This window comes from Mytilus californianus, unplaced genomic scaffold, assembly GCF_021869535.1.
Source record: "Mytilus californianus isolate M0D057914Y unplaced genomic scaffold, xbMytCali1.0.p SCAF_4, whole genome shotgun sequence".
Lineage (NCBI taxonomy): Eukaryota > Metazoa > Mollusca > Bivalvia > Mytilida > Mytilidae > Mytilus > Mytilus californianus.
This window is the reverse complement of record NW_026262690.1, coordinates 21,817,689-21,845,086: the sequence shown is the minus strand read 5'-3', so window position 1 is coordinate 21,845,086 and position 27,398 is coordinate 21,817,689. Positions and strand designations below refer to the sequence as shown.

The 27,398-nt window shown below is 32.2% G+C and overlaps 1 protein-coding gene and 2 long non-coding RNA genes across 3 annotated transcripts in view; 2 read left to right on the top strand and 1 right to left on the bottom strand.

The window, feature by feature from the left end:
- The window catches only part of LOC127737684 (IQCJ-SCHIP1 readthrough transcript protein-like), a 65,476-nt gene extending 50,378 nt beyond the window's left edge, over positions 1–15,098 (bottom strand). Inside the window, exons 1-5 of the mRNA XM_052248536.1 lie at positions 14,917–15,098; positions 11,360–11,505; positions 6,791–6,829; positions 5,190–5,303; positions 3,880–3,944 (exon numbers count right to left, since the gene is read on the bottom strand). Coding sequence (XP_052104496.1) covers positions 3,880–3,944; positions 5,190–5,303; positions 6,791–6,829; positions 11,360–11,494 — 353 coding nt within the window. The 5' untranslated portion in view covers positions 11,495–11,505; positions 14,917–15,098. The remainder of the gene's footprint in view (positions 1–3,879; positions 3,945–5,189; positions 5,304–6,790; positions 6,830–11,359; positions 11,506–14,916) is intronic.
- Positions 15,099–17,195: 2,097 nt separating this feature from the next.
- Positions 17,196–18,106, top strand: LOC127737697 (uncharacterized). Its single transcript, XR_007999767.1, has 3 exons — positions 17,196–17,443; positions 17,604–17,685; positions 18,012–18,106. It is a non-coding gene; the product is annotated as an uncharacterized LOC127737697 (long non-coding RNA).
- Positions 18,107–19,668: 1,562 nt separating this feature from the next.
- LOC127737694 (uncharacterized) overlaps positions 19,669–27,398 on the top strand; it is a 221,441-nt gene continuing 213,711 nt past the window's right edge. Inside the window, exon 1 of the long non-coding RNA XR_007999764.1 lies at positions 19,669–19,836. This is a non-coding gene — a long non-coding RNA (uncharacterized LOC127737694). The remainder of the gene's footprint in view (positions 19,837–27,398) is intronic.

Sequence of the window (27,398 nt, the reverse complement as noted above, 5' to 3'; positions counted from 1 at the left end):
ACGACGACACCGGACGCCAACGTCATACCAATATACGACCACAAAATTTTTTTGCGGTCGTATAAAAATAGATGAAGGTCATAGAATAACTTCTTGCAAGAAATCCAAGCATTGAGAATCATATTTAGGTCAAAATAATCCCTAACCTGTCAGAAATGAACTATCTACATCATTTAAAATGAGGCAAATGTTGAATAACATATATCAGACAGTGTTTAAAACTTTATTTTATTTTTCTGTCCACTTATTATAACATTTAGCTTCTGTAAAGTATTGTTTTACTGTCGTATGGCTATAACAGTGTTTCAATCTATTCCAGACAACTAATGTGGGAATATGAGGATGAAGCATACAGTGATTAAGAGAATATCAGTCAGCAAGACATACCCAAGTTACCAATAAACAAGTGCATTTGCAGTTATTAATGCCATTCTAGCTGTTATCAGTTTTGTTTTGTTATAAAATGCTTCATATGTTCCATTTTCTTGTCAGGTATTTTAATGATATTGATGATTTATACCTCAGTGGATTTGTGGATCTACTTCAGTTTTGAAACATTAATTTGACTTTATGTGATGTAAAGAAATGACTTTTTCAAGTTGAGAACAAATGAAAATGAATATATATGTAGGACTCAGAGGTGCAATGGGGACACTGAAGTACGATGGTCACGCTGAAGTGCAATGGTCCAGGCCGAAGTACGATGGTCCTTTCGCTGAGGTGTGATGGTTTAGCATGACGTTTGAATATTGTGATGTTTTCAAATACAACATGGATTCACAGGCAGGAGGATAGGGTTGTAGATGAAGGTTTCATGCTAACAAAGGAAAGGAAGGGAAAAAGAAAGTAACGAACGTTTCAAGTTTTGAGCATTGCATGTGGAGGCAAATCATGGGGCGCAAAGCGGCTGAAAGATGAACGGTCAGCAAATGGGCTTACCAGTGTTCGGAATTATGCCGCAAACTTTTTGCAAGATAAATTATATTGATCTAAATATTAAATTTGATTTATCTTTAAGTAAACGTCAGGTGATTTTATGTGGACAACTTAATAAAAAAAAATAATTGCTAGCATTAGCAATGTTTTTGTTATATCAAGTTGATATAATGTTGTTTTATTTCCGAGATAAATCCAGATTTGTAATAACACCGTCGCTCTAGTCTTATTCTATTGTGGTTACAGTGTTAATTGTCTACAACATGTTAGGCCGAAATTAACATGACTGGTCCCAACGTGTACTTCCCAATTTATCATCCTCAACTAAGTCTTTCTTGGAATAATTGACAAGTTTCGCTATTAGTCAAGCATAAATGTACTTGGTGTTTTTGGTCACTGTTCCGACATCAGGTATACCACAAAGTAAACCTTATGTCGGAACAGTGTCCACGAAGTAAAAAACGCCAAGTACATTTAAACACTGTATAAATTCCTGGTAGTGTATATATAAATGGATGAATAATTGTTGTGAGCAATTTCTAAGTTTTGTCATAATATTTGATAAAATGAGATGGACCCTGCTTAGTACTATTATATAGACCTACAAGCTGAATATTTTTTTTGATTTCGCCCTTTAACACCCTATTTTCTGAACCCATACTACTTAGTGCTAATCGGAGCATTGGCAAATTTAAAATTAGATTAAAAAAAATCAAAATTTAAAGTCTTTGGTTTGACCTGAACAGAAATTAAAAGATCTTCCAAATGCGAGGCTAGCAACTACTGTTGTCAAATCTTAGGCAACTGACAAAAAAAATATTCTGAATCCAGATTTTCCCAATACCTTATAGTGTTAAATTTTAATTTTAAACTAAAATAAATGTTAGCGCTTTGCTAATTTTCTGACTCAGACAAAAAACCATACACCCCCTTGAAGTTAAATAGTTGCTCCTTTAATGATGTAACATGTATTTCATTCAAACAGCTCATGTCTATTTTGCTTTTATACTCAATGTCACAGGCAGACCATCGTTCTTCAGCGTAGCTATCAACAAAGTTAACGTCACAATGCCACCATTGCACTTCAGCGTGTTAACCATCGCACTTCAGCGTGGACCATCGCACTTCAGCGTGACCATCGCGGTTCAGAGTACCATCACGGTTCTGAGTCCTTCATATATATATCTGGTGAATGATGATATGTATTCACTTGAGGTATATCAACCTTTTTCTAATTCGGAAAACAAGAACATAAATATTTAACACCTGGCTTTACTGAATTTTTGGTATTGAAAGTTGTAGGAATGGACTATCATTAAAGAAATTAACCCTTGCATATTGATAAATTACTGAGTGCTGATAAATTCAATAGTTTACAGGTCATGAATGATGTCATTGATGTGTGTCTATCTTTGCCTTGTTTCAGGGATGTTCTCAAACTTATGCAAGCGATGATTTTAATCAAAATGCACTTGGGAACACACTATCTGACCTAATATATATAATTAAAAAAATGAAAATAAAAAAAAATTTAGTGTGTGAATGTGCTGAAAAAGGAGTTTGGATCTGAAAAAATTGGAAATGGGTTCTACATAACCCTGTATCACCCCTCTGACTGCCGCAGTCAGTGTAAAAATGGTATGTTAACACCCAAATAAACGGAGCTTACATCAATAGATATAAACAATTCACCAAAGTTTCATAAAAACTGCTGAAAGCATTTTTGATTTTTTGTCCGAAAACTGGAAAATCCCCCTTTTTTTATGAATAAAACCCTGTAACTCGGAAACGTAAAATCTAAAATATATAAAAATTGAAAGGGAGCTCATGTCAATAGATATAAACAATTCACCACAATTTCTTGCAAGTTGGTGAAAGCATTCTTGAGTTATGTCCGAAAACTGGAAAATCCCCCTTTTTTTAATGAATAAAACCCCATAACTCGGAGACGTAAAATCTAAAATTTATAAAAAACGAAAGGGAGCTCACGTCAATAGATATAAACAATTCACCAAAGTTTTATGCAAATTGGTTAAATCGTTTTTGAGTTCATGTACGACATGTTGACGACAGACGGACAGACGGATGGACAGATGGAGGTAAACCATAATATGTCCCGTAAACGGGTGTATAAATACTAGTGGTTCATTGATCAGTGAAATACAGAAAAATAGATTAAAAAAAATAAAAAACTTTGCTCTGGGAGATATCTTTTTGTTATGAAGAAGCTTCTGTCCAAGCTTTGTGAAATTCAATGAAGTTCATTTATCAGATTAACCACAAACTGACCCTTAATGTTGACAACACATGTACAGAAGTCATGATAAAAGACTGCAGAATCAATAAGTCTTGACCTTGATCATAGACAAGACAAAAAGATCAAATGTTAATTTGTTCTTCAAATTTCCATTTTTATGATTGATAGCGTCAAAAAGCATGGGCTGAATGTAAGTTATCAATATCGTTGAGACAAAAACAAAACTACAGATAGGGACTTATTTCATTGACAAAAACTGGCAGATTTGTTTCTGCAGTTCCTCCAGCTAGATCCCTAATCTTAACCAGCTTTTTGAATTCTTTTAACAAGCATAAAGGTATAGGACAAATAATACGGCTGAGCATAAAACACAAGAGAGCAGATTGGGATTATTGTGACAAGTTGTGCCAACAGGCCTTCTTTTATACTTCTGCATTCTGGAAGGGCAATATATACACTTAACTTAAACCTTGCAAATAGTTTCAAAGTCGTTATCATCAACTGGTACTGAAAAGTCATCTTTTCCCAAAAATATGGTATTTTGGACAGATTTGTCTGGTATTCCAATTCAGCATATTTAACATTTTAAGTCCAACCAAAGATGTACAATTACACAGCTTTCTTTATGAATTGGTTCTGTTTCTATTGAATATACTGTTTTATTAACTTAAAATTACACAACTTACTTTTCAACTAACAATTCTCCTTCTTCTGTTTGCCGCATTATCTTTTCAAATCTTTCTTGTTCTTGCTGAAATCAGAGATACATGTATATATATATAAATAAGGTAATCTTAAGCAGACTCCTAATATTTCCAAAATCCTGTCAAAGGAATTCAAGTTGAGAATTATTTCCATATCTCTAAAAACAAATTAGTTTACAGTTAATAAGACTAAGCTAGATTTTAAATCTTTATTTATACCTACCGGTAACTTTTATCGAACAGTTTTTAAATATTGCAAAAATAACAAAGAATTAACTACTAAATGATAAATTTTGAAGGGAATAAATTCCTTTGGGAATAAGGAATAGAGTGTTGTCATAATATATCAAAATTATTGAGAATTAGCTATTGGCATGGGATATGTACATTAAGGTATGTGAATGGATAAGATATATTTATAGTGCTCAAGTGGTCTCCCACTTAGCTAGGATAATAGTGAAACTAATCAAAAATGACATTTACTTCATATTCATCAGATTGTAACTTAAAGCAACATCTTTAAAAGAAATAACAGTGGAAAAAGTATTAACCTTAAAGTACTTGCATATTACAACAAACTAGTTCAACTAATAAACAGATAAATTTTTTCTATGCAAGTATAATTTGATTAAAACATCTCCTTAAAAGTGCAAAAATAGAATTTATTATCATGATATTGTGAAGGCTTGACTGTGAACCTAGATATCAATTCTTGGTTAACTGTGTGAACCCCACCACATTCTGTATGTGCCTGTCCCAAGTTAGGAGCCTGTAATTCAGTGGTTGTTGTTTGTTGTTGTATATCATATTTGTTTTTCGTTCATTATTTTGTAGATAAATCAGGCCATTAGTTTTCTCGTTTGCTTAGTTTTACATTTGTCATTTTGAGGCCTTTTATAGTTGACTATGCGTTATGGGTTTTACTCATTGTTGAAGGCCGTACGGTGACCTATAGTTATTAATTTCTGTGTCATTTGGTCTTTTGTGGAGAGTTCTCTCATTGGCAATCATCCCACATCTTATTTATATAATGTCTTTGGTCTCTTGTTTATATTTACCCCTTTTATCTTTTTATTCATTTCAAAAGCAGATTACATACACTATGTTTTGTTTAATAGAAAAAATAGACTCTTTTTTTACTGAAAAGCAAATTTCTTATGGGTAAATAAGTCATGTGCTATGTTTAATATGAATTTTTGATAATTTCTGCTATATATATCTTTATATTTTTTTAATTGATGTGAGTTTGACAGTACAGGATTGAACTTTTATAATGTTATCAAGTTAATTACCTGAGAAAACTGTTGGTACAGTAGCTCAACATATTTTTTTCTCCCCTGGTAGCCCCTGAAATGCCTCTGTATGCATGTTGCACAGTGCTCTAAACAGTTTTCTTCTTTCTTCTCCTGAAAGATTAAAGAAACAAATGTTTCATAAAGTTGCTTAATTTTTTACTGAACATGCAGTATTTACTGGAATGAATAAAAGTTCATTAGACCATCATAATAAAGTTATGAAGACAGGAAGCATTCAGAAGTCTCACTGATGCTTTTATCAGGTAGCAAGAAGTTATGTATTCACTCTCCAGTAACATCTAGTTATATAGTTTTAAAAGATATCGCTTGAATTTACTATGAGAGGTATAATATAAAAGGATGATTTATATGATTTACATGAACATTTTGTTTGCAAATGGAACATGTAAAATTGATCCTAAATATAGAAAATTTCTTATGAGTATTTTTAAACTCTTTTACTTTTACAGTTATCATGAAAAGAATATCTGACAAACAAAGATATGTAAATACTTTTTCCTTTCAAGTTTTTCTCAAGAACAGCATCTAACTGATCTTAATGAAATGAAGTGCTTTTTTTTTATAAAATACCTTAATAAATGTATTACTATTGATAAGTTTGTTGAATATCATACACGAAGCTCCAGCGAAACAGGTACTGTAAATTCAGAAGTTATTGCGAAAAATGCGACAGGGTTATAATCGCAATAATTTGAACTCGCATTTTGAAATTTTTTTTAAGAATTAAACAGGAGTTTTCTCAATATCGCAAAAGTTAAAATCGCATTTTAGTCTAAAATGACAAAATCGCAATAATAAATGCACGCAATAATTTCTGAATTTACAGTAACTAATTTATGGTTCTATGAAATCTGTGGCATCAATGCTGCATGTTTGTCATAGCAGCAGGAATTTTGAAAACTTTGTAAAGAATCTCCAAATTATCACTGCTATAAAATTTCAAAAGATTTAACCTTTACTTTCAGAGAACAAGAAATTTGACCCATTAGAATCAATTATCATCTCTGACAGCCATATTTCTCATCAAATTTGACAGAAATGTGAATTTTTAAAAAGACTTCAGTTTACATATACATGTATATGTTACTCAAGCTAGGTTTGTTCTAAATTGGCTCAAGTTTTATATGATGGAATTGTGAAAATTTATTGGATAGTCAACAGATCTAGATGATGGACACAACAGTTCACACTGGTTTTGTGAGTCAGGTGGGCTGAGAAAGATCTGAATGCTATAGATAGAGCTTAAGTTAATGTCATAAAAGTTCAAACTGTCATTTCATCTTATCTTCATTTATACCAACCACATTAACAACAGGTGTGGCAGGTTTTTGTCTAAGATCTTGTGTTATTATATTTTTGCTCATGACAAAAATGATGTACAAATTTCAAAAACATGAAAGTAGTTTCCTTTTCAAATTTTAGTTACAGAAAGGAAGCAATTAATTAATGAAGCCAAACAATTTTCTACAAAAACTTTCTTTACCCTCTATGATCTTACATGATATTGACATAGGACTATATATTCCCCATCCCATATTTGGAATTCCTTTTTACAACCTTATCTGTATTATACTTACTCCAGGAAAAAGTGCTTTAGTAATTGCAGGGTTAAATGCCTAAAAAACAAAACATTACTTTAAAGATATGAATCATTAAACAACCTTTTATAATTCTTTGCCTGTTTACACAGATAACATTTAGTCTCTTTCATTATATTGACACATTAATATCTTTATATGATGCTCTTCTTTGACACATCAATTTTCTAATTCCAACAAAACCGTGTACAAGTGAGTGGCATCACAATCAAACCTGATTCCAGTTGTATTTTGATTGATGCTGGAGATAACAAATATATTTATGTTGCTGCTGGATAACTCAATTTAGAATAGAACGAAAGACTCACATGGTCAGGTTGCACAGAATTTTCTTAAACAATTGTTTATATGGAAATATAAAATTGGGAAAACCGGGAAAAAATGTTTACACAATTTCACAAGAGCAGGTGAATAACTTCCATATGTGTGCAATCTTTCTTTGGAGTTTCAGGGATCCGAGTTAAAAACTGAAGGATTTGATCACACTAATTAAATACCCATTTTTCCCTGCCTAACATCACCATACTTTAAACTGGTTTTGTACATCGTGCAACAAAGCAAAAATTAATTAGATACATTTTATATTAATGAAGGTGACTCCATTGAGTTGTTTTAGTGTTGGTTTTTTAATTAATTTACTTCCAATTTAAAAACATATCCCGGTTTACAACTTAGTATAAATGCTGAATGGTTCTGACAAATTTAAATATAACAATAAAATAGATAGTTTTCCTATCATTATAATAAAAATATTAAAAAAGACAGACAGTAAAAAAGTATGATTGAGTATTTAACAGGAGGATTTTGGGAGATAAATCTGTGAATTGCAGTGCAATACGTATATTTGTACTTGCTAATTTAATATTTAATAACTCATAGAAGGAAGATTCAATAAACCCCCACTTACTCAATTCATTTTTATAATTTTCCAGTATTTTGACAATAAGCAATGATAAGGGACAATGTAACTTGTGTGAGATACATAGTCCTTATAAAAATAAGAAAACACATACTGAAAAATTTGGAAATAGATATTGAAAAATTAGAAAATACATATTGAAACAACTCTTTTATTACAATTTTTCCTATTTATTGAGCATCTTACATGTAATCTTAGAAGTGCAAGATGGTATGAAATACATTTATTGCAATTCAAAAATTGACTTTAAATATAACCCTCATCTATTGCACAGAAAATAAATTTCACATAAATTTGATTATCATATTCAGAAGCCAAGGATATAAAGGAAACTGATTGCAATCAATTACCAGTACAATGTCTTGGCTGAAGAAACACTTCAAGAAAGACTATCCAATAGTCAACCCCTTTCGTTAAGCTGACATTTTGACATACAATGTAATTAAGGACACTTTCAAGTGGTATTAAATGACATTATGATATCAGCTTGCAGTGATAATTTTTAAGACAGCTTAGCCATCATTTATCATATATACATATAATTTTTTGTTGAAACGAAATAGATTTTAATAACCTATGTATTTTTGTCACTTATTGACAACAACATGAAGTTAAACTTTTTATTTTGTTTTCAATTATCGAGAAAGATAATGAATTAGACAAAAAAGTATAAAAATAAAAAAGAAAGTTTTTTGGAGAAAGATGAGCATTGAATAGAACAAATTACCAAGGAGGAAAAAAGCCTTTGGTCCCCATTGCAAAACCATAGATCACGAGATCAGGGAAATTTGACCAAGAAAGCTAAGTACAAGCATACAACACACTGATTATGAAAAAATTAAACAATTAATAAGAGAGAAAATAAATGGATAATGTGTCCATGGGACACAGATGATGCCCCCACTTGCATATGACATTATAAAGGGACATAACTCAAGAACAGTAAAAGTGATGCAACCCAAATTCAAACTTTATCTGTGTTTTGTGGTAATAAGCATTGTGTATAAGTTTCATAACATTTAGCTGAGGCAAACTAAAGTTAGTCGCTGCTCAGCATAATAAATAAATTGCTTCGCTGATCACAGCTGGATACGACCGCAGATGTCCAACCCTGAAAAGTTGGGGCCAAAATGGACACAACATTCACGCTTGATACAGGTCTGAATTTGGATTGTAATCAAATTTTGACATATAATAGGTTTCTGACACAGAATAACTGTAGTCAAAGAACTTCAAATTGGTTATATGAATTGAATTTATATTCAATTTTTTGCTTTTGTGCAATACACTATGCAAATTGACCCCCCCCCCCCCCAAAAAAAAAAAATTACCCAGTTTTTTTGTGTTTGTGCAATACACTATGCTGTTGAATATTAACCCCCCAAAAAAAATATTTGAAGAAATTTTCTTTTAATTTCTGAAATCTGAAATGAGAAAAATTGCCCCCTCCAATTTTTTTCACCTCCCCCCTTTCCCTTATTAAAAAAAAATAATTCTTTCCCTCAAGTTATGGTCAGTATCTCAGACAATCATCATTTCTTAATACAAAATTTACAAGCAGTGTAAGGGAGGTAATCAAACATGGTTATTTAAATTGATTTTGATTTTGATTTGGATTACATGTACCTCCCTTACACTGCTTTTAAATTGTCTCAATTGCCCTTTTTTTGCCCCTAATTCCTAAATGGTTTGAGCTATAACCCCCCAAAGTCAATCCTAACCACCCCCTTGTAGAATGGAAACTTGTGGTATAATTTCAGAGAGATTCATACACTTTATCACAAGTTATTGTCTGGAAACTACAAAAATGCTTATTTGGACCCCTTTTTTGGCCCCTAATTCCTAAACAGTTGGAACCATAACCCCCAAAATCAATCCCAACCTTCCTTTAGTGGTTATAAACCTTGTGTTAAAATTTTATTGATTTCTATTTACTTATACTAAAGTTATCATCCGGAAACCATCTGTCTTCGGACGACGCTGACGACGACAACGTGATACCAATATTCGACCAAAAAATTTCTTAATTTTTGCTGTCGTATAAAAATGGTTTAGAATTCAAAGAATTATCAAATTTTCATGTTATTTGGTCCCCAGGCATGTGAAACTGATCTTTTATTCTTCTTGACGTTTTCTTTATTTGGATAAAACTACCACTGTGAGATGTGTTGTTCAAGACTTAATTGACATCTAGATGTACTATCCTTTGAGTCTGTATTGCACTCTATATATAATTGTATTTATTTAAGTCATCCCTTTAAATCTTTGTCATTTTGAAAAAATCACACTTGCATTATAATGCATTACATATTTAAAATTATAGGTTCTTTATCTATATATTACTTTAAGAACTTAAATTGTTCTTTATTTTGTTTTTTTTATGTTTTTTATTTCATTGTTTGTATTGTATTGTGAAAATTATTGATGTTGTAATGTTCCCATAATTGGAAATAAAATATTCTTCTTCTTCTTCTTCATAGTGTAAGGGAGATAATCCATAATCAACTTTATCAACATTTTATTGTTTTGCTTTTGGGGAGAGGGGGAAACATTGGACAATATATTCATATATTTATCAGATTTTTTTTCCAACTAGAAAATTGTTTTATATTAAATATCAGCAGAAAACATCATTAATAACAATGATACCCAGATACACATGAACATGCGTAAATGGGTTGTAGGATAGAATAAATTTTCAATGGAGGACACGAATTCCCCCACTCAAGCTTTGCAATTTTCCAAGTTAAAAAAGAGCATTACTCTAGAACATTCAAAGACTCACTGCCCAAATTCAAACTTTGTCTGTGTGTTGTACAATGTTGTTCTTAGCAATGTCAATGAGTTTCATAAAATCTGGATATGAACAGCTTAAGTTAGAGTGTAGAAACTGAAAAATTTGCAATTTTCCAAGTTAAAAAGGGGCATAACTCTAGAACTGCAAATGACTCACTGTCCAAATTCTAACTCTGTCTGCGTGTTGTGGTTCTTGGCATTGTGTACAAGTTTCATAAAATTTGCATTAGGCAAACTAAAGAAAGAGATTGGAAACGAATAATTTGCAATTTTCTTAGTTATAAAGGATCATAACTCTAGAACGGTAAGTGTTTCCCTACCCAAATTAGAACTCTGTCTGCGAGTATTGGTTCTTAGCATTGTGTATAAGTTTCATAAATTTGGAGGAGGGATACTAAAGTTAAAGTGCAGAAACAAAAATGAGACGGATGGAAGGAAATACGGATGGACAGATAGGACGGTCAAGGGTCACACTTAATGCCCACATTGCCTTCAGACGGGGCATAAAAAAATTCCACATATACTATAAACATGTAGAGAAATGAACATTGTGAAGAAGAACTATATCTAATATAAACAAGATCAATACCAGGTTGGGACCAAAGTTGTTGTGTTCAATAGATAGAAATTTCAAACTATTGGCAAACAAGAAGTAGATGCAGGGCAGATCTAAAAATTACTTACAAGCTACAACTCAACCTTTTCAATTTGCAAACCAAATATAAAATTATTCCCTTTCATTATAGCCAAGAAAACTTTGATGTTTTCTACCCAAGGTCTATCAGAAGGACAGCTATTGACCAGGTAAAAAAATGTGAATATGTAAATTGTACCTTCATAACTTCAATGTTCCTTTCCAATCTATCATGTCTGAGTTGTTCCAGATCTGGTTTCTCTAATGTGGTATCACTCTCAGTATTCAGCCTTGGATAAGACATTTCTCCTTGTTCTTTTATTGCGGTATTCATTTTCTGAAATTCTAAAGGAAAAAGGAAACAAATTTCTACATTGACAGTCTTTTATTGAGATCAGTGATTACATGAGGAAAAAAAAAATAAATGATGAGATTCACAGGCGGATGAAGGAGGATTAAACTATACTTAAGACATTGGCATCAATTTACATAAAGCCTTATAAAAAAACAATATTCTTTAGAAGAATCTTTGAAGAATTTTACGGCTAATGAAATTTGATGTTTAAAATAACATTATAACAAGGCACAATTTAACATTTATTCTCTCATATAACACTACAGAAAAAAGTCTATATCTCTTTCCAAAATATAATGCTCATCATCGTTTTCTTCTTCACCATCAAACCCTTTTCCATAACTAGTCAAGATTGTATTGAGGCAAAATTTTTTTTTTTAAAATAGACATGTACAGGTCGTCTGACTGACCATTATTTGTAGGCTCTGACCCTTACCTTTTTTTCCACAAAAAAAAATAACTAAAAATAGGAAATTTTTGTGTGTGATCAGATAAAAAGCTCTTCCTTTAGTGTATCCCAAAATCGCTTGTGATTGGAAAAAAGCTCTTCCTTTAGCATGCCTTAAAATCGTCTGGGTGTAATTGGCGCTATTTGTAAAAGCTTTCAGAACCTCTCTTGCAGGGCCCCAGGCCAGCCATTAATGACAAAAGCCGCGAATATGGAGTGTTCCCATTACATGGAGATGTTTATGTAAAGACATGAGAGCAGAAATTTTGCATGGATGATAACACGTTTAATTTTAATATTTATATATTTATAAAGAAAAAAACATACAAGTGGATACTTATTTTACACAAGACGTCAGGCTCCTGGTTTCGAAATTTTTACAAGCCCGAGTCCGATTTTACTGGCCTACGGCATCAAACCACTGGCTAATTTTGAAGACTGATTATAAGTTGCAATATGATCCATCTTTCAAAATGTGTGATACTATCATATGTTTTACTTTATCATGGTATTGTTTCTATTCAATATGCAAAGGCCTGTATTTTGACAACCTGGCAATAACAGAGATTGGGTACTTACATGTACTTTAAATAGCCACAAAATATATGATAATGACAACAATACAATGAAAATAAAATTTGTAATACAGAATTCATCCTCTTTCACAGTTTACACCTGTCTCATACATGTACATGTGTATTAATATAAACTTTTTTGACACTAAACATTTCTTCATGTTGCTTCTTGTCACTAATTAAGAGGGACTGAAAAAACACTTTAATTCATGTTTCTATATTTATTTATTTGAAGTAATTGATAGGTTCTTCTTTTACTGGAGGGGTTCCTGTACAAAAATGTACTTTAGGGTAATTGTTCACTTATGGTTAGGGTATGTTCTAGGTTAGGGTAAGCCTAAGGTTTGAGGATCAGGGAGACAACTTGGACTGAGTCAACTTGGATGGACTAATAAGTGAACTCAGACCATCTACATGTATAAATTCAACTCGCACCATCTGTAAAATCAAGTCTGACCATCTATAAAGTCAAATTGAACCGTTTATAATGATAATAAAATTGAGAATGGAAATGGGGAATGTGTCAAAGAGACAACAACCCGACCACAGAACAGACAACAGCAGAAGGCCACCAACAGGTCTTCAATGCAGCGAGAAATTCCCGCACCCGGAGGCGTCCTTCAGCTGGCCCCTAAACAAATATATATACTAGTTCAGTGATAATGAACGTCATACTAAACTCCAAATTGTACACAAGAAACTAAAATTAAAAATAATACAAGACTAACAAAGGCTAGAGGCTCCTGACTTGGGACAGGCGCAAAAATGCGGCGGGGTTAAACATGTTTATGAGATCTCAACCCTCCCCCTATACCTCTAGCCAATGTAGAAAAGTAAACGCATAACAATACGCATAATAAATGATTAAATGTTATGTTTTACATGACAGTTACAAAATTGAGTATCATTTACATGTTGCGAAATTTGCAAAACATAATCAAAATAATTTGTTTAGTGTGAATTCAAATTTCTACTTATCTCCATCAATTTATTATATAACTTACTTTAAGTAAAAAAGTCTATGTTGAATTAGTTTTATTTATTTGTTGAAATTTCTTTCTTTATTATTTGTTTAACATAAATAGATATAAGAAGATGTGGTATGAGTGCCAATGAGACAACTCTCCATCCAAGACAAAATTTAAAAAAGTAAACCATTATAAGTCAAAGTACGGTCTTCAACACGGAGCCTTGGCTCACACCGAACAGTAAGCTATAAAGGGCCCCAAAAATTACTAGTGTAAAACCATTCAAACGGGAAAACCAACGGTCTAATCTACATAAAAAACGAGAAAAGAGAAACACTTATGCACCACATCAACAAACGACAACTACTGAACATCAGATTCCTGACTTAGGACAGGCGCAAACAAATGCAGTGGGTTTAAACGTTTTAATGGTACCAAACCTCCACCTTTTTTCTGAAACAATAGTGTAACATCACAACATAGAAAGACTATCAATTATATAAGTCAACCTGGACCTTCTTTTTAAAGTCAACTCTGTCTGTCTATAATGCCAACTCTAACAAAGTATAAACAAAGAGTTTGGGCTATTTAACATATAAACGTATCATTTATACCTTGCTGCATCTGCAAATGAAGTGCCATATGCAATAAATGATTTAATGTAAATTTTAATTTCTACTTCATAATGGTGCTTCTATATTTTGAACACAATCTTCATTAATTCATTAAACAAACTTTAATTTATCCATTACATGTAGTTGAGTTCATTATTTATTATATTTGTTTCTTATAATGTCATTTCATTTTATCTGCAGTCATAATAATTAAATTAAATTAATTAACAATGGGAGTTGCCTTTTAAACATTTTTTTTTAGCAAAAATGGGGGTCAATACTCTTTTTTAATTCTTTGCCTTATAGATGGTCCAACTTCTCTTCAGACACAGTCTTTTTTGTTGAAGACACTCATAAAATCATTTATATAGACAAAACTCTCCGTTCATACTTTCATCATGTTCATGTCTGAGTTGGCTCAGTCGTCATTATAGACAGTCCGAGATGACTTATAGACAGTCCAAATTGACTTTAAAGACGTTCAGAATTGACTTATTGACAGTCTTTTTTGTAGACAGTCCGAGTTGTCTCACACCCATGGGCATGGTTACATTTTAATAACTTAATTAGGGTTAGGGTTAGGGTAAGGGTTACATAGTTTAATATAGCTTTATAGGGGACTGGGACCCCAACAGTAAACAAAAGCCATTACTAGCAATATAGATTTCATGACGCTAAATTTTTATTTCTTGTGGTTCCCGATCCTAGTTAGTGAGACCCGACAGAAGAGTCAACCGCTTGTTGCTCCACAAGCGGAATGTGGTACTTGTCGGGCAGCGTTTAGCAATATATTTACCTTTCAAACTTTGCAGCTAGAGAAGAGAAATATACTTTCTTCCTAAATGGTGCTATGGTGAAGCCCGTACTGGAAACTTAATGTAATCAGCGTTTCAAATTACATTCTCGATTCCAACTCGAAACTGACTCAAACCGGAAACGTCATCTGCTAACTTTACTGCAAAGCCATAGTTTCGGATTCACCAAATTATTTGGGTGGCACTAAAAAGTACAAGGAGCGTCCGGAACAAACCCGAGAAGATCATGCAGCCTATAAAATTTAACCATGTTGTAAAAAAAGTATTAGGATTAGTGTGAATTTCTATATGTAAAAAAAACACTGTTTGCTAAATGGTACAGGAGAAAATAAATCGATTTATTCCTTATATATATATATGGTCAGATCATATGTTTTCGTACGTCATATGAATTCGTACCATGCATGCTTTTTTCAATGGAAATTGTGACGTCACAATGCATTCTTAAAAGCACAAAAACCCATGAGACGAGGATAACGGTTGCTTTATCATGATGATTTGGAATAAAGTTCAATCAGTTACAACATATATATTCAGATCTCACTATTTTGCTTGTGAAAATAATGTACCAAAGTAAATGAAATCTTCACTGGTCCACTACAAACTACGGTAGAACTAACTTCATGCAATGTGACTTTCTGATAATAAAAAAAACGTTTGTTGATACTATATCAATATATCAGACCCCAAGAAGTTCTATCACTCAAAACATCAGTGTCCTTACTATATTTTTTTTAAATTTGTTATTGAGTTATCTAAAAGTTACTTGTCTGATAAAACCATTGGCTTAATGGCCGGTTGCACGCCAGTTAATCCAAATAAACTTTGTCAGATACATTTTTTACCTTAATCCTATTTTCCCTGTAACTCCATTATTCCAAAGTAAAATGAGATTGCATCATACCAAGCTTTAACGTAATCCTTCTCAATGTCAATTTTTTTCAAATTTTAAACGAAAATTGTTGGTTTTATGGAAGTTTACGTTCGTTAACTTTTGATTTTTCTTTAATTATTTTTGTAACACTTTGCAGCGTTTATTCTCTAATAATTTTTGTCGGCTGTTATAATTTTTTTCGCAATGTTTTTTTAAATGATACTTTGAATGTTTCATCTGGCTTTAGCGATGTTTTCTCATCCACCTGATCGGTAAGGCAATTCTTGCACTATTTCTTCCAAGAAACTATTTCTTATTCCTATACATCAGAAAAAAATCAGTATATAACAATAAGGAGCTGTGGTATGATTGCCTATGAGACAACTATCTACCAGAGATCAAATGACGTGGATAAAAGCAATTATAGGTCACCGTACAGCTTTCAACCATGAGATAAACCCATACCGTATAATCAGCTATAAAAGGCCCCGCCTGATATGTGCAAAATGTGAAACAATTCAAACGAGAAAACTAACGGCATAATTCATAACAATATAATTTACGAAATACAAATATGACAGACACGAACCAACGGCAACCACCGATTTACAAGCTACTGAGTTGGGACAGGCACATAAAGAATGTGATGTGTCGGGGTTAAACATGTCTGGAGCGCCCAACCCTCCCTTAATCTGGAGGCAGTGGTATAACTGCACACCATAAGAACAAAATATAAAGACCAGTTTCAAAAGACTTAACTCAAAAGAATTCAACATTATTTTAACAGCCTGTACACTATTTAGGATATAAATCACATCGGAGTAGTTAATTTTGTTTCCGTAGTGATATTACAATTAATTCAAACGGACTCTGAATTTCCGAAGCAAAGGGAATCGTTTCCGTGATGATCTTTTTATCCCAGAATATAAGCTAATGTTAACTGCTGTCATGGTTATCTGATAGTTTCTTAATACCGGAATGTAAATTAAAACAATACATAAAATATATTAAAAGCGTCTTTTACTAGTACAAAGTGTTCACTTTCAGTTGGAGTATGAAATAGATCATTGTTTTTGGAATCGGGACCAAATTTTTATCTTTCATTTCTTTTCTTTTTAGTATTCTTAGTTATATGAATTAATACATACTTATTTTAACAATTATATTTATTTTTAAGAATTGTTCTATGGAAAAAAACGATAAACAAAAACAAAATGGTATCTACAATAAGTTTGTATGTTTAATGCATGACTTTAAAAGTTTCATACATTTATTTTAGAGTCATTGTCGATATCCATGTTCACCTAAGTGTAAATTCCTAGGGAAAGGTGTGATTCCTTCAATATTATGAGTTAAAAAATGAGCTGGTTGCGTTACAATCTTTTTTTTCGGGAACAAACATTGCATCTAAAAAATTTGGACCATACAACCTTCTGAGTAACATTTAACAGAAAAGTTGGAGTGAGATGGAATTGTCATACGAGGCAGACTCAGCTGAGGGCGATTGACAGACCTTGAAGCATTATGACGTTCGTTTCATCAGGCTTGGAAACCACGTTTCATTTTCGTGAAGCAATGGCGTTTATCAACATGGGTATACTCTCATACATGGTATTGTGGAGATATTTTAATTGGTAAGTTATATATTTCATAAAATCTATTTTTTTAGATCCATATAAAGGTTAATTAACCATATATAGTTAGATAATGATTAACTGATATGTGAAAGGAATCAAATTCAAGACGTGCAACTGAATTTCAACAATTCTATTAATTCTTTGTTTTACGTTTAAGTGAAGAACCTCAGTGGACACCATTGCACTGGATATTTGGAAAGCCACGTAATGTTTGTCCTACCGTTGTAGATTTATTGCAGGTATGTTAATTCGTAGATATGGACACAATTTATTGAAATGAACAGATATAATTAGATGCACGAAAGCTCAATAATTATAGATTTATCTATGCCTTTTTTTTATCAGGTTACAACTTTGATACGTAATATAAATTGAACAAGATTATAGAGACATAAGATGAAAAAATCACATAAGACAACAAATGAACAATTACACAACATTACCAAGTTATTTTACCCAAGACTTTACCATAAGGAAGCTTAATATATTTATTTTCTATAATAGTCTGAATGATTTTACTTCACATCTAGGACAAAGGTAGTATGAAATATAATCTTTCTTTCAGACATTGGCACTGTACTTTCTTTTGTCCGCTGTAGTCTTCTGTATGGTGTTGAAGATTCTGCTATGGTTGAGAAAAAGCTACATGTACTTACAAATATTCGGTATGATGAATCTTATGTTCACCTTCAATTTTTCGGATAACATGCCTTTAAATCGTTTCCTTTAAAAAAATCAGATTCTCTTTTCCTTGTAGACAAGTTGAATAATTCATTAACAAACACTTCAGTAGATTCTCATCTAATATATCATATTTCATCTCACGTTTTCGCGCCATTGTTTATCATTTTCATGCAGTATCAGATCTTAGATCTTGGCTAAAATAAAGGAATGATACAAAACACAACCTCTTCATAAACTTTAATATTATTTACAGTTAACATCCAAAGTTTTGAGAAGAAAATTTTGCCGATATCAACATGAAATCTATGCGATTTTATTATTCAATCATTTTATTTTATTTTTAAATTTCGGTATCAAACGTGCAAAGTTAACTTATTCACCAGTCGCAGTAGTCGACTGATCATATTTCCTTTGACTTGTTTCTATTTAAAAAAAATATTTTACTATTCAACTAGTTCAAGTGTAAAGCAGCGAGCTTTCATTATTTGTGTGTGTGGGGATTTGGTGGAGGATTTTTTCCTTCTTTAACCCAGAAGGACTTTCCTTTTCTGTAAAATGAAAATACCGAAAGAAGCATAAAACGAATAGCGAGATCAATCTAAAGTCGAAGTTTCTTGAGCGAGTTGAAACCTTAATTTCTTAATACTTTCTAAATTTATTGCATATATTCTTTATGTGCCTGTCCAAACTCAGGAGCTTGTAATACAGTGGTTGTTTTTGGTTCTTGTCTGTCATAGTTGTTTTTCGTAAATTGTTTTGTTATAAATTAGGCCGTTAGTTTTCTCGTTTGAATTGTTTCACATTTCGCATGTTAGGGTCTTGTATATCCGACTATATAGTATGTTTTTTTTTCTTATTATTGAAGGCCGTACGGTAGCCTATGATTGCTTACTACCACTTCATTTTAACTCAGCTGGACATTTGTTTCATTGCCAATCATACCACATCTCCCCATCTTTATATATTATTACTTGTTCTTGGCCTGGAACTAGCGTTCAGTAACTGCGAGTACTATCAGACCGGTATCTTTTGTTATTTGTATTTGTGCTTTATATCAATCTGATGAGTCAAGACCTATTCCACCGCCTGGAAACATGTTCAACTTTGATTTTAGTCTCTGATGCATGATTTTTTATTATTAATTGTTTTTGGCTTTTAACTAGCTGTCAGTAATTGCGAGTACTCTCAAATCGTACTTTCTTGTTAATTTGACCTGTTGATACTATTAGTAGTACTTTTTTGTTATTTAATGTTTACTTATTCAGGGTTATATCTGGTCTATATACCAACTTTAATAAGTGTTTGGTATTACTATGAATTTTCACTTCTTCGAACTATGTACATCAAAATTATTTATTTTGTAAAAATATTTCCTTTCTCCTTTTAAACTGTATACCTAACAACAAAATTATTTTCATTTACCTGTGTATAATATTATTGTGAATGGCGGATTTTTGTTTAAGGTTATTGTTGTTTTTCTGAAATTGTTTAACATTTCACAACGGTATAATACTGTTACCTTAATTATTCATCCCTTATTTTATTGATTTTGTATTTGCATTGTATCATAGATCAAATTTATTCGTTCAGTGTATGTTCACTTGTGTTAATATGTCTTTTGATTGAGTTAAGCCATTTCAATTGACATTTTATAGTGTGTCTTTCTATGTTGTGATGTTACGCTATTGTTTCAGATAAGGGTGAAGGTTTGGTACCATTAAAACGTTTAAACCCGCTGCAATTGTGTGCACCTGTCCTAAGTCAGGAATCTGATGTTCAGTAGTTGTCGTTTGTTGATGTGGTTCATAAGTGTTTCTCGTTTCTCGTTTTTTATATAAATTAGACCGTTGGTTTTCCCGTTTGATTGGTTTTACACTAGTAATTTTTGGGGCCCTTTATAGCTTGCTTTGCGGTGTGAGCCAAGGCTCCATGTTGAAGACCGTACTTTGACCTATAATGGTTTACTTTTATAAATTGTGACTTGGATGGAGAGTTGTCTCATTAATTGGCACTCATACCACATCTTCTTACATCTATTTACCCTCCGTCCCTACACATTATGTATGTGTCTGTACCAAGTCGGGAGCCTGTAATTCAGTGGTTGTCGTTTTTATATTAAATTTGTTTTTTTCGTTTGTTGTTTAGTACACAAATCATTTGAATTGTTTTACAGTTTGTTTTGTCGGGGCTTTCTATAGCTATACGGTTTGGAGTTTGCTCCTGCATTGTTGGCGTAGCTACCTACTTAATGAAGTGGAATCACAAACTAAAGGGCGAGGGGTCTGGGGGCCGCCTAAGGCCCCCAGTAGGTCCAGGGCAAAGCCCTGGTAGGGGGGTCATAGGGGTGAAGCCCCCCCGGAAAATTCGCATATATAGCGTTTCAAAACAATCACAACCGTAATAAAACTTGTATATTTTTGTTGTGGTTTTTTGGTCAACTATTTGTTTAACTTCGAGTCGAATGAAGACTAAACATTGTAGTTTGCGTTTTTTGTACGCCATGAGAGCTTTTAAAATCACGGAGGTTTGTTCCATATGCTAGTATTTGTATTGAGCAAAGTAGATGGATAAAAAACAAACAATAAACATAAACACAATACTATATGTGCATGCATGGAATTTGTTAGCATTAACATCTTTGGATACCAAATACTTGGTGGACACATTCTCCAATATTTTGCTGAACATAATTTTTTTTATGTTTAAAAATTCTATGGGTAAACTCTACAAGAGAGAGAGATAGGAATTTCTTATTTTACGCAGTTAGGAATTCTTGAAGTTGAAATTAAGGAACTTTTTCAGAGGGAATGGTACTTTGATCACGATCTTTAAATGATCTGCGTTTGTTAATTATCCAGCTAATTAACAAATACATATGCATTCGACAAGTTGAATTGCAATATCTAGATGATAACAGTGAAGATACGTGTATTAAAAGTTTGGTGTTTCGTTTGAACAAGAATCCGCAGTTTAGTGTCCGACTCGGACAGAAAATTCATTATAAAATTGAATGACCAAATAGTTCAGTATACAAGATGTTTTTTTGTAAAATAAATAAAAAAATATGTAATACATGTACTGGAAATGTGTACTTTTTTCATAATAACAGCAGTTCCAACTTCTCGTCTATTAGTTTACGGAAACTAGTTGTTGATTGAATGGTTATTAATGTCCAGTAGCAAATATTACATGCACATCAGGACGAGAATACGTTGACGTGATGTGAAAATGAAGTATTCGTGTTGTCAAGACCTACATACTTGGTCAAGTTTTTTTAACTAGTTCACAAGGTAACAGTCGTTATTCCCGGATCGATACAAGTTGAAGAGTCTTCGTTCTAGTAAGATGTGTGCTTTGGGGCGAAGCGGAAAATAATAATTTTCAAGTTTTTTTGTTAACCCTAAACGGATTATATGTTGTTTTTTGCACTCAATGCTGGTATACGTTATGGCGGTGGTACCGACATTATGTAGCTGTTTTTCTAAACAATGTCCGTAATATAAAAAGTTCCACTATGTTTACACCAGTTGTATGCATTTATCGTACACATACATGTCTTACAGGACTAAAAATTTCGCTGCATGTTTATTCCTCTTGCTTTTATTCTTTGTGTAGTTTTTAAAATAGATACATAGAAAGACCAATTCCTATAAGTTAACTTTGTCCCCCTCTCTCTCTCTCTCTTCTTTTTTTGTTGTTGGTGAAAACGACGTGGATGCACGTGCTGTCATGCTTCCGGGAAGATACGCCCCTGCGCGGCCGCCGTAGGGTGACATATAGTTGGTAACATCTACGTCATTTGGTCTATGGTGAATAGTTGTCTTTTTGGCAATCATACCACATCTTCCTATTTTCATACTAATTTCAGTAGAAACACACTATCTATTTCACTTACCTTTTTAAAATAAATTATATATTTTCAAATAAATTTAGGATCAAACAATTTATTTAAAAAGATATGCTTCATAAAAGATGAAGGGTCAGTTCATAAATATCTATGCTAGTCGTATAAAGTAAAAAGTTCAAAATAAAAACAAAAACAAAAACAAAAACAAAACAAACAAACGAAAATTGGCCCAAATAAAGCAAAAGTCAAGCATATTTTTGTACACATAAATTTAATTTCTGCAATAAGAATTTCAAAATAACACTGAATTTTCTATTTATAATAAACTAGATTATTACATTGGTTGCAATGAATTACTTATAGAATAACTAATCGAAGATTTCACATGTGAAATAAACGTGGTTATTTCACTCCTCTGACGTCATACAACAATAGGCGTTGTCAAGACTACGATAACGTCGCGGGATCAAAACAAATTGTGAATGCGTAGAAAGATATAGTTCCTTACATTTTCTACTTTAATTTCATAAAAAAAAGCCATTTGCCAATGTAATAAAAAGAATAACTAATCAAAGAATTCAAATATCGAAAAATATTCAACTCGTGACCGAACAACACTGATATTTAACTCATGCGCTACGCGCATTCGTGAACTAATGTGTTGTTCGGTCACTCGTTGAATATTTTTCTCTATTTGAATTCTTCGATTAGTTATTCTATAAATATTGACTGCATTGTTATATCTAAAATATTTTCTGTTTATGTGATGACGTGAGAATTATAGAGGATTATATCATACGATGACTTGTTTTGTAGGAGAAACCGTTAGATATGCACTTGTGATAAAGGAATCGGCGGAGACCAAGGGCCTGAATACAAAAAGAAAAGAGGTCATGTAAGTATCTGCTGGTATTTTATTATGTATAATCCTAGATATACAAAGCCACATACATGTATACATTTAAGGGCATATGATACAGTTACAGGGGAGGTAATGACATTGCTAACGTAATATGTTTTCTTTCGCGACGTCAAACTGCGACTTATCGGGAAAAGATGCATTTTTCTAGGGATTTTAATCATTAGCTTGAAAAAGAGTACATGGACCCCTCTTTTTTAGAATGACAAATTACTTGATACTGTATGAAGTTTATTTGTTCTAAATTTTATGAAAAAATCACCGATGATTTTTTTTTTAAACTATGATCAGATAAATATGCAGCAAAAAATGCCGTTTTTTACTGAAATCATGAAACTTTAATAAAAATGAATTATTTTCAAAGAACTGTTACACAAATTAAGAACATACTTTTGTTAAGATGATATTCCAAATCGTTTTACAAACATCCGCATGTGTTTATCTTTTGAAACAAAAAAAGTTAGGTATGTCTCAGTGTCCAAAGGATAGAAATGTACAAGAAACCGAAATTTTAAGTAAATGTCTAAAATTTCGACCCCATTTATCTCTAAATTTAGCACATGAAGGTATATTTTTTATTACATATTTGAATTAACTCAGTGACAAATAGCTTGTATAAGCAGATTTTCACCGTTGGATCAAAACTGTATCGTATGCCCTTAATAGCAGATTACGGTATGGGTTTAGATCATGGTTAAATGTCGTTCAGTGACCTGTAATTGTTCACATCTTTGTCCCTTGGTCTTCCAAGAATATCTGTTGTCAAACCTTCATGAAATTCAATGAAACTTGGACAAAAGCTTTTTTATAGTAAATATACATTATCCAGAGCAAAATTTAGATTTTTTACCCTCTTTCTGTATCTAACTGCTAAAGGACTAAGTGTTTTTGTTTGCAGTTAACATTTAGATACAGTCTTGGGTTAAAATTTTCTTTAGACAGCAATAACTTTGTCAAACCTTCATAGAATTCTATGAAACTTTACCAAACGCTTTTTATTAATTAACACATAATGCAAAAAGTTGTAGAATCTTCTTGAATATCACTAAGTAGCATCTGAAGAAAATATTTTACTGATAAATGGACTTAGCTACAATGTATGTACACTTTTACTATAACAGCAGCAATAGAAGGCGTGACACAAGGGTTCCGCGGAACCCTTTACGTAAGATAAGGATATCTTACATTCAAGATGTTTTCAATTATTTATTAAAGTTAAACCCAATTTTCAATACGGTACGAATTATTTAAACAGTTTTCACTTTCTGTTTTAACCGCTTCAAAACGTTTTTTTCTATATGGCTCCCTAAACTTACTTGTAGGTGACTATTCAAGAAACACGTGTACATTGCAATGAAATCGGTATTATATATTGATAAAAAGATATATGTGATATACGTTCATGAGACAGAAACCCAGCAACAAAAATAACAATGACATTTAGAGGACAATATACAGCCTTGAATAATAGACACGCATATCTTATATTTACAGAAGTAAACGTTTTTAGATGAATTTATGATATTGAATTTTTTTTTACAGAATTACAATACAGTTGCCATCAGAATATACCACAGATGTACGTGAAAGAATAAAAATTCACTGTGTAAAATTGCTAATGAGTAGCAACCAACGATAGATGTTTTAATAATTATAAAATAAAAATTAGAGTATAATGTCGTTTAATACTTCATTCGTCTCACCACTGCAATACTTCCCAGTGAGTAAGTGACACTTACATTTCAAAGGGCATTTCTATTGGGGAAAAATCTTTTCCTTATCATAATTTTCATTTTTTTTACAAGAAAAAGTTAACAGCACATTACCAATTTTGTAAATCCCTATTATTTCACGTGCACGTCAATCTGAAATATTATCCTGCAGGAAAATTATTTTCTTACACATTTAATAGACTAAAATTAATGACCTCCCATTAGCGTAACTCAATCGTCCTTGTGTGCGTTTGAACTTTTAACAAACAGCGATAGCTAAAATATCGTTGAAAACAGTTCTTTCACCCCTCCTGAACACGATTCTCTCTATGATTCCTCTATGGTAGGGTAGCTTTTCTTGCTATTCATCCAAGGGAGATAAACGTTGATTTTATGTTTTGAATAGACAATGAGAAAGAAATTGATATATCTTATTTGAAAATTTTCTTCAACGGCATTTAATACCAGTTCATGAAAACGTTTTCAGAACTTTTTAATCCCTTTTAAGCTGTCCCTGTTTAATTGTATCTCCTGATTTTAATATCAATTGCAGGAATGAAACATAATGCCTTTTGCTCCGAATCATCACTGCAATTTCTGAGAACATGAATTTTTGTAGTTGTGATACACACTGTTAAATCAATCGAAATAATTTGACAAAATGGTTGCTAATGTAATAAAGATTTATAAAAAAAAAATCTAACTTTCCGGTCGATCTCATATATCAACTAAAGCGAGTGGCTTTGTGGTGAATATAATGTTAGAAATAAGTAAAAGTTAAAAAGTTATATAGCAAACTAAAGTAAATTAAACCTTAAGTAAGTATACTACCAATAGACATTATTTATTTACTGGTAAAGACAGATTGGAGAATTTCTGACAACTTTGAAATACATGTAGTTCAATTTTGTTCCGAGTACAGTTGCTAGTATTGCGATCAGGTATGCATTTATATTCAGATACAAAAGAATTGTATTACACAGCTGTTATGTGCAATAATTGTACCAAAAGCGTTCATGGTCGCAGTATTGGCAATTCCATCCTGTCTGTGTAAATAACATATATATCATAAAATTTCAAAGAAAGCTTTTAAAATGTCTTTAAAGTCTTGTCCGTCATAGTATTTTACTGTAACGTTATGATCACCATGTGCAAACCTGCTATCATACCGGAAAGCTCTAAAATGGAAAAAAAGATATGAATTCCACTGATACAAACAACAAAATGTAGATCTAGATTTAAACAAAGATCACGTGATTACACTTTAAGTATGAAGTCTCTGATTCCTCGTGTGGGTTTGGTTGTTGGTCCTTTTCGATTACTAGTATATCAGCTCGTCAACTTTTGTATTAGATTTTGTATTTTCAAATAGGATTGCCTCGAACATCACTAAAGAGATATTGATTTCTCAAATGCACACCTGCTGTAGTAAAGGTGGTACCGTTTATTGTTATTGACATGCATATAACCATATCCATATACAAGCTTTACTGGGGCCAAGACTTTTTTTTCACTTGGTTATTTTTAATTTTCGTACTATGCATGCTTTTTCAAAGGAAATTGTGACGTCACAATGCATTCTTAATAGCACGAAAACCCATGAGACGAGGATAACGGTTGCTTTATCATGATGATTCGGAATAAAGTTCAATCAGTTACAACATATATATTTAGATCTCACTATCTTGCTTGTGAAAATAATGTACCAAAGTAAATGAAATCTTCACTGCTCCACTACAAACTATAGTAGAACTAACTTCATGCAATGTGACTTTCTGATAATAAACGAACCGTTTGTTGATACTATATCAATATATCATACTCTGCATCAGACCCCAAGAAGTTCCATCACTCAAAACATCAGTGTCCTTACAATATTTTTTTATTTTCTGTTATTGAGTTATCTAAAAGTTACTTGTCTGATAAAACCATTGGCTTAATGGCCGGTTGCACGCCAGTTAATCCAAATAAACTTTATCAGATACATTTTTACCTTAATCCTAGTTTCCCTGTAACTCCATTATTCCAAAGTAAAATGAGATTGCATCATACCAAGCTTTAACGTAATCCTTCTCAATGTCCATTTTTTTAAAATTCTAAACGAAAATTGTTGGTTTTATGGAAGTTTGCGTTCGTTAAATTTTGATTTTTCTTTAATTATTTTTGTAACACTTTGCAGCGTTTATTCTCTAATAATTTTTGTCGGCTGTTATAATTTTTTCGCAATGTTTTTTTAAATGATACTTTGAATGATTCATCTGGCTTTAGCGATGTTTTCTCATCCACCTAATCGGTAAAGCGATTCTTGCACTATTTCTTCCAAGAAACTATTTCTTATTCCTATACATCAGAAAAAAATCAGTATATAACAATAAGGAGCTGTGGTATGATTGCCTATGAGACAACTATCTACCAGAGATCAAATGACGTGGATAAAAGCAATTATAGGTCTCCGTACAGCTTTCAACCATGAGATAAACCCATACCGTATAATCAGCTATATCAGGCCCCGCCTGATATGTGCAAATGTGAAACAATTCAAACGAGAAAACTAACGGTCTAATTTATAACGATATAATTTACGAAATACAAATATGACAGACACAAACCAACGACAACAACCGATTTACAGGCTACTGAGTTGGGACAGGCACATAAAGAATGTGATGTGGCGGGGTTAAACATATTTGTGAGCGCTCAACCCTCCCTTAATCTGGAGGTAGTGGTATAACTGCACACCATAAGAACAAAATGTAAAGACCAGTTTCAAATGACTTAACTCAAAAGAAT